This window comes from Lepidochelys olivacea (genome assembly GCF_965140295.1).
Source record: "Lepidochelys olivacea isolate rLepOli2 genome assembly, chromosome: 6".
Classification (NCBI taxonomy): domain Eukaryota; kingdom Metazoa; phylum Chordata; order Testudines; family Cheloniidae; genus Lepidochelys; species Lepidochelys olivacea.
In genome coordinates this window covers 46799151-46814165 of record NC_140416.1, presented here as the reverse complement: position 1 = coordinate 46814165, position 15015 = coordinate 46799151, and the positions used below count along the sequence as shown (strand labels likewise).

The 15015-nt window shown below is 35.6% G+C and overlaps 1 protein-coding gene across 5 annotated transcripts in view; it reads left to right on the top strand.

The window, feature by feature from the left end:
- LOC311521728 (uncharacterized protein) overlaps nt 1-15015 on the top strand; it is a 68225-nt gene that overhangs the window by 34527 nt on the left and 18683 nt on the right. For all 5 annotated transcript variants that reach the window (XM_084630256.1, XM_084630257.1, XM_084630254.1 and 2 more), the window contains 4 exons: nt 320-429; nt 1814-1982; nt 3576-3680; nt 3996-14834. In XM_084630256.1, the coding sequence (XP_084486382.1) occupies nt 320-429; nt 1814-1982; nt 3576-3680; nt 3996-14834 (11223 nt within the window). The remainder of the gene's footprint in view (nt 1-319; nt 430-1813; nt 1983-3575; nt 3681-3995; nt 14835-15015) is intronic.

Below are 15015 nucleotides of genomic sequence, written 5' to 3'. Positions count from 1 at the left end.
GGCAAGCACAGAAAAATAAGCTGCTTTCACACAGTACAAGTATGTGTGTTTGTTCTTTTTTTTGTGTAAAGTGTTTAGAGTCTCTTGAGTTTCATGTTATGATGGAATAACTAAGGGAGAAACCTCTCAAAGGTGAGTAACATCTACTGTTTGAACCAGTAATATTTCAGACCTGAATTGGTAATCACTAATATGCTAGAACAGTAGTCTTTACAGTGTGTAGAATGTGAAATGCTATGGGGCAGATTTTCAAGATGTCTATTTTATTGCCATTCTGGATTTGTGAGCTGTAATCATGTTCACCATTGATTTGTTGCAGAGTGAAAATGAACGTTTGCAGACCCAACTCAGTCAACTGCGTACCCAACAAATGCGAGATGCAGAAAAGCACCAAGTGCTTGTTTCCAGTTTGAATGAGCAGCTTAAAGGGTAAAACAATTTTTTAAAAACATTCAGTACAGGACCAGTTGCAATTATACACGTCTCTTTGCAGCTTTACATTTACATTTGCAGTGAAACATAAAGAATATAATATTTTCAGAAAGCTGGAAAATAAGTCTTGATTTCCACTACAATAGTAAAATCAGATTATTTCTGGATTTGTACATATAGTGAATTCATAATAATATAAATTGTAGTTAGAAAATTTTTAGGGCTGTTGATTAATCACAGTTAACTCACGTGATTAACCCAAAAAAATTAACTGTGATTAAAAAATGAATAACGATTAATTGCACTGTTAAACAATAGACTACCAATTTATTAAATATTGTTGATATTTTTCTATATGCAGATGTATCAAATATATCTCTTTCAGTTACAACACAGAATACAAACTGTAAAGTGCTCACTTTATATTTTTGGTTACAAATATTCACACTGTAAAAATGATAAAAGAAATAGTATATTTCAGTTCACCTCATACAAGTACTGTTGTGCAATTTCTTTATCATGAAAGTGCAGCTTAAAAATGTAGGGTTTTTTTGTTACATAACTGCACTCAAAAACAAAACAATGTAAAACTTTAGCGCCTACAAGTCCACTCAGTCCTACTTCTTGTTCAGCCAATCACTAAGATAAACAAGTTTGTTTACATTTATGGGAGATAATGCTGCACACTTCTTAATAACAATGTCGTCTGAAATGAGAACAGGTGTTCGCATGGCACTGTTGTAGCTGGCGTTGCAAGATATTTACGTGCCAGATGCACTAAAGATTCATATGCCTCTTCATGCTTTGGCCACTGTTCCAGGCGACATGCTTCCTTGGTGATGATACTCGTTAAAAAAATAATGTGTTAATTAAATTTGTGACTGAACTCCTTGGGGGAGAATTGTATGTCTCCTGCTCTATTTTACCCACATTCTGCCATGTATTTCATGTTATAGCAGTGTTTTATTTTTGAATGTAGTTTTTTTGTACATAATTCTACATTTGTACATTCAACTTTCATGATAAAGAGATTACACTACAGTACTTGTATTAGGTGAATTGAAAAATACGATTTCTTTTGTTTTTTACAATGCAAATATTTTTAATAAAAAATAAATATAAAGTGATTACTGTACACTTTGTATTGTGTTGTAATTGAAATAAATATACTTGACAATGTAGAAAACATCCAAAAATATTTAAATAAATGGTATTCTATTGTTTAACAGCTCGATTAATTTTTTTAATCTCTTGATAGCCCTAAAAATTATACATTGGCTTTAGAAAGTTAAGACTGGAAAATAACGTGCTCTGTTTTCAAATACTACTTAATTAAATGAACATTGAGTATTAGAGTTCTAAATAAATATTTTCTTGCTAGATTAAGTGATAGAAAAAGCTTCCTTGAAACTTCACTTGCGGAGAAGGAACAAAAGCTGTTGAGTACAACAGAAAAACTGGAACAGATTGAAAATTTGAGGAAGTTACTTCAAGAAAAAGATCTTCAGAACAAGGAACTTGGTGAAAAGCTTGTGCAAACTGAACAGAAGGTAAGTTGAACACATGATGAGGCACTGAACATAATTACTTTTGGAACAATGTTGAATTTAAATTCAGGCAGCCTTCTTTTGCTTTGGAATCTAATGTTCTTTTGTAAAAGTCTTGCAAAGAATTAATAGATATAATGAAAGAAAATATAATCCTGTTATATTGGGTAACAATTTCCTAACTGAATGCAAGTTTTAAGCCTTTTTTTAAAATGTGTTTTACAATTTGAAGTAAACGTCAATATCTGGAAAAGGTACAGGAGTGACAACACTAGCAACCTGAACCCTTTTATTAATGATATATTGGATGCATACATTCTGGGAAGTGATATGGCAGTCTTCCCAAGATTGCCATCTCAATACACTCCACCTCTTCCGAAGCTCCTCCTTCATATGGGGGAAGTAAAATAGTTAAATCTCCCTGCTTATTCAACTTTGGTTTCTTAGTTGAGGCTGCTAACATGGATGCTAGTTGTGATTTTGGCATCTGCTCACTTGGAGCAGTTCATTTCAGAAAGGCCACTGAATATCTGTTGGATGGTATAGGGGCAGGGTTCCCCTCCAGACTCCTCCTCAGGTCCTTGGACTGTTTTTCTTTCCCCCCATGGCAAATGCCCAAAGTGTTCCTGAAGCAAACAGAAAAGTCCTTTGCCCTCTTTCTTCCCATATGGGAGAGGGGAGGCCATGGGAAATTGAAAAGAAGCAAGGATGAACTGGAACTCAAGCAGTCTTCCTGGGTCAGCCCCTTGAGCTTAGTCTACCCAGGGTCCCCCTCTTCGTGGTGCGTGCTGCTCTGAGTCTGTGTCCTGTAGCTTTGGGAGCAGTGAGGCTTGTTGCTGTCTCCCTTTCAGTGGGCCTGAACAACAACTCGGTTGTTGAGTTGGGGTAGCCTTCTCCCTGTTCGCTGCCCCTTCCTGTGGCAGGTTTTTCCTTTTAAGCTACCCACCCTCCCCAACCCACCCGGCAGAAGAAGCATTGCAGGTGCTCTTTGTTGGTGTTGAACAGGCCGAGTGAAGCTTTTTCGTCCCCTCTCTGTGTGAGGGTGTGCCCTTTCACAGATGGTAGTAACTTCAAATTACCTCAGCCATCTTGAAACTGGTGACTTGGAGGTGATGGGCTCAATATCTCGTTACTGATTCCCTGACCCATCTAATCCTATCCCATTTTACATTCCTTTTGAATAATAATTTGTGTTCTTGTGAATAAATTTTGTTTTGATGTTTTTTGAATGAGATGTAAATGACCAAAATTTTGGGGTGTTTACCTTGACTTCCTGGTCATATTCCAATAATACTATTGTCATTTTTCCTATTTAGAAACTTCTGCACTTTCAATTGAATGTGGTATTACTTACTTGCTTGTGCTGAACTGTTGTCTGATGTTGCTGTGACTCATTATACAGTTGCTGTGCTTTATCCATACAAATCTGTGTTTCATTGGTCAATTATAAAAGGTCCCTGTGTGTAGACTGTGTATCAGTTTCTTCGTAAATCAGAATTATGTAAACTTAAATTCAGGATTGTAACTTACAGACATGCAGGCATTATTTCTTTTGTGTAATTACATATCTCAGTGAAAATTTTCTTTTATGTTCAGTTGGAGGAAGTCTTGAAGAAGTACAATGCATATGAAGTGGAGTGCACAGAACAGAAAATAGCTGTCAGTGATCTAACAGGAAAAGTTGCCACATTTAAAGAAAAGGTAACTCGTTAAAGTGATGTGGAAATTGTTTTACATGTGCTTAGTTTGGCTTGATCTATTATAATTGTCTAGCAGAATATGTAAGAGTTAAAAGTGCTCACCATTTAAACTTTTTGGAATATGAAAGTCATCCTAAAATAACTCGTAGTTAATTTGTTACTCTATCATTATACAGGTTTTTAGATCAAGCATTGTTAAATGAGACTGATTACTTAGCTTTGGGTACTGGTCTCATAAAGGGGAGAGCAGTTTCCTCTAAAATGCTTTAAGTGAAAGTTATAGCATATTTTGTAACATTGTTTTCTTGATGTTTAGACCTTGAAACAAGATGCCATGGTAGAATTGATGCAACTTGAACTTGCCCAGACAAATGAAGAACTTGACAGATTGAACACAAACCATTTAGAGGAGAGATCTCAACTAATTCAAGACCTCCAGCGACGTGAAAGAGAAATTGACAACCTCAAGGAAGTACTAGTGGAAAAAGACAAAGAAGTGTCTGCCCTCTCTTCCAATATGACTGACTATTCTGAACAGATTGTCATTCTAAAACACCAGATCCAGTGTAAAGAAGAAGAAATACGAGAGATGGAAGAAGCATTGACAAAGGCTGAAAGGGAAACCCACTTACTCAAAGAAGTTCAAACAGCTGATATAAGAGAAACAAGCATGAAGATTTCTGTACTTTCTGAGCCGACTAATATAATGGGGTTGGAACTGGAGAAATCTAAAAGTCAGACTGAAGCTAAAACAAAAGAAAACGAGGAGTTGATAAGGCAAATCAGTGAGAACAGCATAACAATTAAGGATCTACGTTCTGAAATCAAGTCCAACAGGATTACATACCATAACAAGCTCATGGAGTGTGAGTCACAGATTACTTTGTTGAAAGAACAAATTAATAAAACTTTGGAAAAACTACAAGAAACTGAGGCAAAACACAGAGAAGAAACTAAATATTTGAAATCCCAGCTTGATGAAAACAGCTCTATAAAAGAGAAACTTAAGAGTTTGCTTAAAGAGAAGGAGAACAAAGAACAGAGTTTTGAGAAGGAGTTAAAATCAGTTAAAGATTTATACAACAAACTAGTTTTGGAAGCTGCAACTAAAGATGAAGAATTGGCTAAGTTATCCACACAGCTTGCAGAACATACTGAACATCAAGAAACAGTTAAAAATGTTTTACAAGAGAAACTAGAGACGATTACATCGTTAGAGCAAAAACTTCAGATTGTTGAGCAGCAAAGTGAAGAGACTAAACATAAATTAATTGGAGATCTGAAAGCCAAAGAGATGCAGTTTGAAGAACTTAAGAACCACTTAAGTGAAAGACAAGAAATAGTTAGTAAGATGGAAGCAGAGACACAAACAATTATTTTAATTAATAAGCAGTTGCAAGCAGCTCTTGAGGGGAAAGAAAAAGATTTGTCAGAGCAAATAAAAGGAAATGAAGATCTGAGAAATATCATAGATGCTGTGGAAAAAGAAAAGCAACAATTAGTCAGTGAAAATGAGAGTTTGTCCAAACTATTGGACATGAAGGAGTGTGAGCTGTTGAAGAGAAACAAGGCTGTAGCAGAGATGGAGAATAAGATATCTGTCAGTCAAACAGAGTACCAAAAAACACTTTCAGAGCTAAATTATGATAAAGAAGTGTTAATGAAAAAGGTTGAGCAACTTTCAACACTTGTAGAGCAAAAAGAAAATTCAGTTACAGAGCAGCTGCTAGAAAAAACAAAGGAATGCAATGTGCTAACCAATCAGCTATCTGAAAGCAGGGAGCTGACACAACAGTTACATGAACAAATACAATCATTCGTCATTCAGTTGAAGGATGCGGAAGACAGAGAAGTAGAAAAAGAAGAAATGCTAAATAATAAGCTGACTGAATGTAACACGCTACTCCAACAGCTCAGCCAGAGTGAGGAAAAAATATTATTATTACAAAAACAAATTCAAGACATAACTGTAGATTTTGAAGCTAAAGAAGAACAAATCCTTCATAATGTTTCCTTACGTAAGCAAGTAGAGGAAAATAAAGTTGATATGGAAAAGTTACAGAATGAAGTTCGAAAGCTTAAGGAGGCAAATATAAAGTTATCTCAGTCGCTGGAAGAGAGAGCTCTTACTATAAAAAATCAAGATGTAGAGCTTGAGAATCTACATAAGCAGGTTGCTGAGAAAACTGAAAAAAGTGCAATGTTAAATAACCAAGTAGAGCTACTAAGGAAAGAAGGGGATGTGCTAAAACATGAAAAGGAAGACATTTCAGTTATATGCAGCAAAAAGTCAAGTGAATGTGCTGATCTTCAGTCTCAGTTGACGCAGCACCAGTCAGAAATTGTGTCAGTTAAGCACCAAGCACACATACTAAACCTAGAAAATGAAAAATTGAAAGTAGATGTTGAAACAGTTAATGCTGCAGTAATGAAAAAGTCAGATGAAATAACTGCCTTGACTTCACACGTGTCTCAGCAAGATTATAATATTTTAGCTTTGAAGCACCAAATTGATAGCCTAACCATTGAAAATGAAAAATTAAAAATTGGTGTTGAGGAAAAAGAAGCTCTCCTTTCTGAGAAGGAAGCTTTGATTCAGCAAATGAAAGAAAAGAAAGTGGCAGGAGAAGGGCAGCATTTGAAAATAATTTCAGATTTGCAAAACCAGGTACAAGCTTTGAGCTCTGAAACCAGTCAGCTTAGACAGGCAGCACAAGAAAAAGAGAATGAATTTAAGAAGCAAGCCCAAGATTTAAAGTTGTTTAAAGATAAATCTGAGGAATCTGATTTGCTTAGATTTCAACTGTCTGAGAATATGGAGATAATTTCTGACCTTCAGTGTCAGCTTAAAAATATGATGGAAAAAACAGCAGAATTGAATCAGTCAGTTATACAGAAAGATGAGTCTTTAAAGCAAAAGATAGATGAATATGTTAATTTGAAAGCACACATTTCTGAAATACAGGAGTCTTCCTGTATGCAGCAAAAACAGTTTGAGTCTTTGACCTCTGAAGCAGAACAGTTAAAAACAATTGTTCTAGAGAAGGAATTGGCTGTCAATAATGCCATATTAGTCAATGATAAATTGAAGACAGATCTTCATGACAAAGAGACAGAATGTGAGGTCTTAAAGAACCAGGCTACAGATCTGGAAGAAGTCACACTAAAACTAGAAAAAGAGATAAATGATCAGAAGAAAGTAATAAATGATATTAGCCAGTCCATGCTAGAAAAAGAATCTTCTCTTGTAGAAAAAACAAGCCTCCTCAAAAAGCTAAGTAACAAATCTAGTGAAGATGAAAAGAAGATACAGTTAGTTTCTCAGCTTCAGAGTCAGATGCATGAACTGACACAAGAAATACAAAAGTCCAAAGAACTGGCACAGGAAAAAGAAAATGCTTTCTTATATCTGCAGGAAAAAATTGCAGCTCAGTACGAGCAAAGAAACACACTTAATGTATCACTTAGTAAGAAGGAGGAAGTTATAGCTGGGCTACTTAATTCGTTAAACGAAAAAGATGTCAGTATACAGCTGGCAGAGAGCAACATTTGTGCTCTTACTAATGAGATAGAGATGCTTAGAGAGGAACTAGAGAAAAGTGCTGCAGCTGTGAAAAGCCTTACTAGTGTTTTGCAGGAAAAAGATGACAGTTTTGCTATTAACCAGAAGAAAATTGATTCTCTGACAGTTGATCTGGACTCTGTAAAACGTGAACATCAGAAAGCACAGGACCAAATAAATATATGGAAACAAGATACACAGCAAAAAGAATTAACTTTACAGACTCTCTATATGCAATGCACTGAACAGGCTAAAAATATTGAACATTTAAAGTCTGAGCTGAACAATGTACGTTCCAAATCCTCTCAAGGCTGCCGTGACAGCGCTCTTTTAATAGAGAGATTGCAGCAACAGGTGGATTCTTTAGCAAAGGAGAAAATTCTCTTACAAGAGACTATTGATAAGTTTACTCTAGAAAACAAAGAACTTATTACATACCAAAATCGGTTACAGCAAAAAACAGAAGAACTGCAAGAAATTCATGAAAAACTAGAAGTCACTGAGAATTACTCAAGAATGCAGATAGATGCTGTCAAACTGAAGATGAAGAATGAAAAAGAGCAGTTACAGCTGCAGGTTAGTGTGAAGGGTGAAGAAGTCTCTGAATTAAAGCTTAAAATTGAAAAGTTAGAACAAAGTCTAATTGAGTCAGAAAACAAGTGGGTAACAGAATTTGATAGGGCAACTCAGCAAAATTCCATTCTTAAAGAGCAGCTGAGCAGTTTAGAAAGTGAAATGAAACCAAAGGATGGTAAAATCCAGTCTTTACAACAAGAACTGGATGTTATAAAAGAGGAGCTAACTGAAAGCCTATCTGCATTACTTAGTAGTAGACACTTCTTCAAAGAAAAGGATGCAGAAACTTCAGATGTTGGTCAGCAGGTTAGTAGTAGTAAAACTAAACTGGAAAAATTCTCTGCCATGGTATCCACTATTCTGAGCAAAGAAACGGAAGGACAGGAATTTCAACTGCTTCTTTTAGAAAAGGAGAAAGAAATGGATATTATAAAAGATAAGTTAAAAAGTATGCATTCGATAGAGAAAGAAAAGGAGCTGTTGCAGAATGATCTTGAAAAGGTGAAGAATACCTGTCATTTTGAAATTGAATGTCTATCAAAAGAAATGGCCACTGTCAAAGACACGTTGTATAAACAACAGTCTTTTGTGGAAGAAAGAGAAAAATTATTAGCAGAAATGAACAAGGAAGTTAAATTGCTTCAAGAGAAGCTACATAAATCAGAAAAAGAACTCCAAATCAGTCATGAGAAGTTGAACATCGAAGATAAAAAAATAGTGCGTCTCCTAGAAGAAATGGAGAAAAAAGACCTGAGTGTAGAAAATTTAACTTCACAGACTGACCAGCAGAACGATATAATTTCTGCTCTAAATCAGCAGCTGAAAGAAAAGGATTGTTTTGTTGCTCAAATCGTGGAATCCATGTCTAATGAAATGAAGAAGTTTTCTGAAGAGCGAAGTATATTAGACACCAAACTACAGCATTTGGAAGCTTTTCAGAGTAATTCAGTAGAAAATATTAATAGATTATCCCAGCAACTTGAAGATTGTAAGACAGAACTGCAACATAATCAGGTTAAATTAAGCATCAAAGAAACTGCATTTAAAGACTTAATGAGTGAAAAAGAACAGCTGCAGTTTAATCTTGAGAAACTAGTTAAGGAAAAAGAGATCCTGAAAAAGAAGCTTCAAGCTGCATTGATAATAAGAAAAGACCTAATGCAAAAAATTGGAAAACTTGAAAGGATTGGACAGGAAGAAATAGAAAAAGAGCATAAAAAAACAGAGGAATTATTGAAGAGGCTTGATGAGTTAACACATCAGTTGAAACTTGTTGAAACACAAAATAAAGATCTTGAGTCCCATCTTGAAACTCTGAAGCAACAGCTGTTTGAGAAAGATTCCAAGATAAATAACGTGAATGAAAGTTTTTCTGCCAAAGTAACCAGTTTGGAGCAGCTTGAGGACATAGTTGCAAAGTTAAAAGATATCCTTGCTGAAAAAGAAAAAGTATCTGAGCAAAATCTAAAGTCCATGCAGGAAAAGGACTCAATGCTTGCTCACATGCAGTCTGTACTTAGTGAGAAAGAGAGAGAATATGGAGAGGAACGTTCTCAACTTCTTGAGACTCTTGAAAATCTCAAGGCTGAAATTGTAGACGAGGAGGAATTATTGAAAGATACTGATTTGGTAGAATCTTATGCTGGGGACATTGGTAATAATTCTGTGGATTTCAATAATGAAGTTAGTCAGCCAGGTCTATCAGAAGGAGATAAAGAAATCTTTCAAAAGAAACTTCAGGCATCACTTTTAACCTGGAAAGAAAATATTAAGAAATTACAGAGAGAAAAGAGAGAATATGCTAAACTTGTAGCAGAATTTGATGAACAAACTAAAGACTTTGAACTCCTCAAAAACGAACACAGAGCACTCCAGGAAGTTCATCAAAGAAAGTGTAAAGAATTTGATTGTAATCAGTTGCTAATATACTCTCTACAGAAAGAGTTGGAGTCTCATGTAGCAGCACTTCAAGAACAAGAAACTATTGTCCAAAACAAGTTGGAATCAGATGAACAAAAATATGAGATTCAAGATCTCATAGGAGAATCAGAACAGGCAGTGTTTGAAATGACAATGAAAGACAGTGAGTTAGAGAAACTAAGTAATGACTATGTAAAACTTTGTGAAGAAACAAAAACATTAAAGGATGAGTTGAGAGAGACATCAGTTGAACTTGGTGAGAAAACAGAAGAAATGGTAGACTTGAAGAATTGTATGAGTCAGCTAGAACAGCACTATGAGCAACACAAAGACAGCCTGTACGTAGAGATAGGTCAACTGCGAGAAAAGTTGGAAAAATCTGAGACTGAGGTAATGGACCTTAAAACTATGATTGAATGCATGAATAATGAGAAGGAAACTGTAATTAAAAAGAGTGTAGAGGATTGCAAGACTATCCAGAAGGAATCTGAAAAATTGAAGTTTGATCTTCAACAAGCCAATATGCAAGTTGCAGAAAAGAATGAGGAAATTAAGGAACTGCATTGTACTCTAATGGATTTCAAAGATAAGTTTGATCAGGAAAAGGAAATACAGAAAGAAGCTGTGCAGTTACAGCTCAGTTTACAGGAAAGCCAGGAAGAAGCCAAACATTTTAAAATGGCCTTTGAAGACATGAAGATAGAGAGAGAGGAGTTCATCAACAGTTTGGAGAAATCCAATGAAGAATTACTCAATATGAAAAAGGAATTAAAACATTTCAGCAAAGAAAACAAAGAACTGTTGATGGAGTTAAGTATGCTACGTGAGAAGGCTGTAGAAGCTTCTGAAGTTAGCAATACTATGGTATTATACAAGAAAGTTAAAGATGAAAATGCCACTGACAAGGAACTGCTACAGTCACATTCAGAAATTAATTTGCTCCAAGGGAGATTACAAGACCGAGACATCTGCACTCAGTCACTGGAACATGATCATTCTGGGAGAGCTAAGCTAATAGAAAGAACAAAATATCAAATTCAGAAACAAACAGAAACAACTCCAGAGCAGATGGAGAAAAATATAAATGTGGATGAACTTCAACCACAAGAGCAAAAGAATGCTGTCAATGAAAAGTCCAGAGAACGTCTCCAAAGAAAGCTCCAAGCAGCCTTAATATCACGCAAGGAAGCCCTGAAAGAAAACAAATTTTTGAAAGATCAGATTGACAGAATAATGTTAGAAAAAGAAGAACTGACCAATAAAGCATATACCCTGGAATGCTTGTTGTCTGAACTTGGCAGAGAAAAACAAAACTCAGATACTATTTCTTCATTGTGTGATGAGACCCTTGTTTCTGAAAATGCTAGACTGTTAACTGAAAATGAAAACCTAACTGCTGCATGTGAAAGTCTTAAATCTACCATGGAGACTATAGTTCAGGAGAAAGAGGCTTTTTCTTTCCAACTCAATACCTTAAAAGATTCTCAGACAGTTGAATTAACAGGATGGAAAGCTAAACATAATGAATTAAAGCAAGAATATGAGTCACTTCTGCAAGCCTATGAGAATATCAGTAGCAAAGTAGCAGAAATGAGGCAGGTTATTGATGTCACTAGAAAAGAAAAACAAGAAGCTATTCACAGATTCAGTGAAAGGGAATCTGAAAAATATGAGCTTGAGAAACAGCTTCAAGAAGTCATTAATGAAAACAAAGATATAAAGGACCAATTGAAACGATTTGCTGAATCCAAACAATTGGAAATTGATGAACTACAGAGTGAAGCAGAAAGGCAAACATGTAAACATGCGTCAAGGATGGAAGAACACCAGCATCGTTTTCATGAAGCTGCTCTGCAGAGCAAGCAGCTAATGGAGGAAAATGAGCAATTGAAACACACTTCTGAAAACTTAAAGCAGGCTTTAGAGAAAACTGAGAATGAAAATGAGGTCCTTCATAATGACATGAATGTAACTAAATTAGCTTTGGAAAACCTGCAAGTTCAAATGGAAGTGTCCCAGACTGATATGCAGTCTAAAATCAGCGATGTATTAAATGAAAGAGAATCATTATTAAAGCAGATTGCTTTGTTAAATGATGATATTTCAGTAAAAGAGAGAAATATGCGCATCCTAGAGCAGGAGAGAGAATTGATTTCAGAAAGAGTTAAAGAAACTGAAGAATTTTTGGACCAGAAAAACAACTGTCTGTCAAAGTTAGAAAATGAATCTAGAAGTCTTAAACAAGAAATTGTTAGTTTAAATGAGAGAGTTAAGATTTTAGAAGATGACAAGTGTCTTCTACAGGAAGAACTTGAAAATGTGCAAGAAACTTCTTACAAAGTAAAAAATGAGAGAGAATTTCTGGAGACAGAGTTGCTCAACCATATAAAAAACGTGGATCAGCTGACAGACAGGCTGAAATCTGCACAGTTACAAAACAGTTTGCTGATTCAACAGTTGGAAGACTTAAAGGCAGAGAAATGCAGTGTGATTAGGGAAAAAGAGGAACAACAGTTGCATCTTGTAAAAGCATTTGAGGAGAAAGTGAAATGTGCCCAGAGGAACAATAGTGGTACAAAAAACAAAACTAAAGAATTGCAAGAACTCTTAAAGGAAAAGCAGCAAGAAATTAACCAGTTGCAAAAAGATTCTATTAAATTCCAGGAACTGATCCTGGACTTGCAAAGATCTGTGAAATTATCACAGTCAAAGAGTGAAAAATTTGAAAAAGATTTAAATAATACCACAGAAAAGCTCGCCAAGTCAAATGAAGAAATACACAATCTGAATGAAAAGCTTTCTTCCCAAAAAGCTTTGCTGGATGATTCAAAGAGTGAACTGGAGAGGCTTACAGCTGAGAATTTAAGTGGGAAAAGAGAACTTAAGAAGAAAGAAGACCAACTACAAATTCAAAGGAGAGAATGTGAGAAAGAATTAGAGCTTGGCCTGGAGCAACTGAAAACAGTTCACAAAAGAGAATGGTTGAACCTTGAGGAAAGACATAATGTTCTTCAGAGGGAGAAAGACAGGGCTGTTAGTGAGCTTCATCAGTTGCAAGAGGAAATCAACATTAAGGACTCTCAAAACAAGAAACTTCAAGCTGATTTGAATGCAACTTTGGCCAGATTAGCAGCTTTTACAAAATGTATGTCCTCTCTTCAAAATGACCGGGACAGGGTAATTGGTGAAATGAAAACCTGGGAAATACAGTTCAAAGAGGTTATTCAAAATAAAGAGAAACAGATGGATGACAGTAGTAAGAAAATAATGTCCTTACAAGAAGAAATGAAGGACAAAGTGGTTCAGATACAGGAACTTAAGATTAAGTATTCCATGTTAGAAGAATCCAAGAATGAAATGCACTTGTGGCAAAAATCTGTAGATACACAACACTACAGTGAGCTGTGTAGAATAAAGGAAGAAAATGTGACTCTTATCAACAGACAACAAGAACTGGAGTTTGCTCTTCAGTCAAAAGAAGAAACTTTGCAAGCACTGCTTAAAGAAAATAATTCTCTTAATCATCTTGTAGAGAATAGTAGTGATGCAGGAAGAGAGATAAAAGCATTGGAAAGTAATTTTGCTAGAAAAGAACAGGAATTACAACAACTTCTATTTGAAAAGGAGAAGACCCATGCAGAGTTGGAAAAACAGATTGCCATTTCTCAGCAAATGAAGGTAATGCTGAACAACAAAGATACAGAAATTTCTCTACTGATTTCTTCTAAGGGTGGGGAGATTTCTGGATATCTAACTCAGATACAGACTCAGCACAGAAAGCAGATTCATGAGTATGAACAGCAGATAAGGTCTCTGCAAAAGGAGAGAGAACAATCTAATGAAGCCTGTCAGAGGATGGAAAATGAATTGAAAAATCTCCAGATGAAAGCAGACAAAGCAATTCAAGATAAGGCTGAGATTGCCAGTGAAATTGATGCCTTTAAAAAATCAATGTCATCTCTCCAGTATGACAGAGATGATCTCTTTTCTAAATACAAAGATCTGGAGCATCGTCACCAAAATGTTTTAAGTCAGAAAGACAGTCTATTAGTGAATGGTGCTAGTGAGAACGGTGCCCTGAAACAACAATTAAGAAAACTTTTGAATCGGATAGATGATCTTCATTCTGAAAATGCAATGCAAAGTGCACAACTAATAAAGTACAGGGAAGATCTTAACCAAGTTTTGTCACTGAAAGATCATCAGTTGAAAGAGTTGCTTAAACAGCAACTGGATAGCATTAAGAACCTTGAACAGGGAAAAATGGATCTTCAAAAACAAATCAAAGAAATGCAGCTGACTAATAAATTGCAAAAGGAGAGTACAGAATCTTTAGAACATGAAAATCAAAAATTAACTTCCAAAGTTAAAGACTTAGAGTTTCTAATTGCATCAATAAACAAAGAGAAGCTAGTTTCTGAATCTGGAGAGAAACCACAAACAAGGGGGAGCGGGCAACATAATCAGAATAAAGATTTCAAGGCTCGTGTACAACCTTGTGAAAAACTTCAGGATAAGTTTCAAGAAGTCCAGAATGTAGTAGGCAAAAATACAAAAGATGTAGAAGATAAATACAGTATGACAGCATTTGAACACAATGCTAACTTCCTCTGGAAGGAAACTGATGCATCTTCAGAGAAGAGGCTATTAGAAGCACAATTTCAGAATAAAAAATTGAGATCCCAAAATGAGTCCTTTGGAAAAGCTATGACTGCTTTGCAAGATGATAGAGACAGATTAATAGAGGATTTCAGGGTAATTCAGAGTAAATACACATCTGAACTCAAGTCTGAAAAAAAAAGAGCAGATGAACTTGAAGCTGACCTGAAATATTTTAAATCAAATCTCTTCACTGTACTCAAAGAACATGCTTTTTTGAACCCAGTGCTTATTGATGCTGAAAATAAGATCACTCTTGATCAGTTCACTGATGAAATAGAAAATTTGTGCAAGACATTAACCACCCAAGAATTTGAGATTACCAGGCTCTCTTCAGAGTGTGGGAATTATGTTCAGCAGATCGATGCCTTTTCCAAGTCCATGGCTAGTCTTCAGGATGACAGAGACAGATTGCTGCAGGAGCTCAGCAAGTCAAAGGTAGTTCATGAAGCTAAACAGGGCATGGCTTCATTTCCCATTGCCTCTGACAGCATCAATGAGATAAATTATCTTAAGAGCAATTTGGAAATACTTCAGATGGATAGGGAGTGACTGGTAAACTTTGATTAGATGTGTGATGTAAAGTTCAAAGAAAAATGCAAGGAGTTAGTCTGTCTCT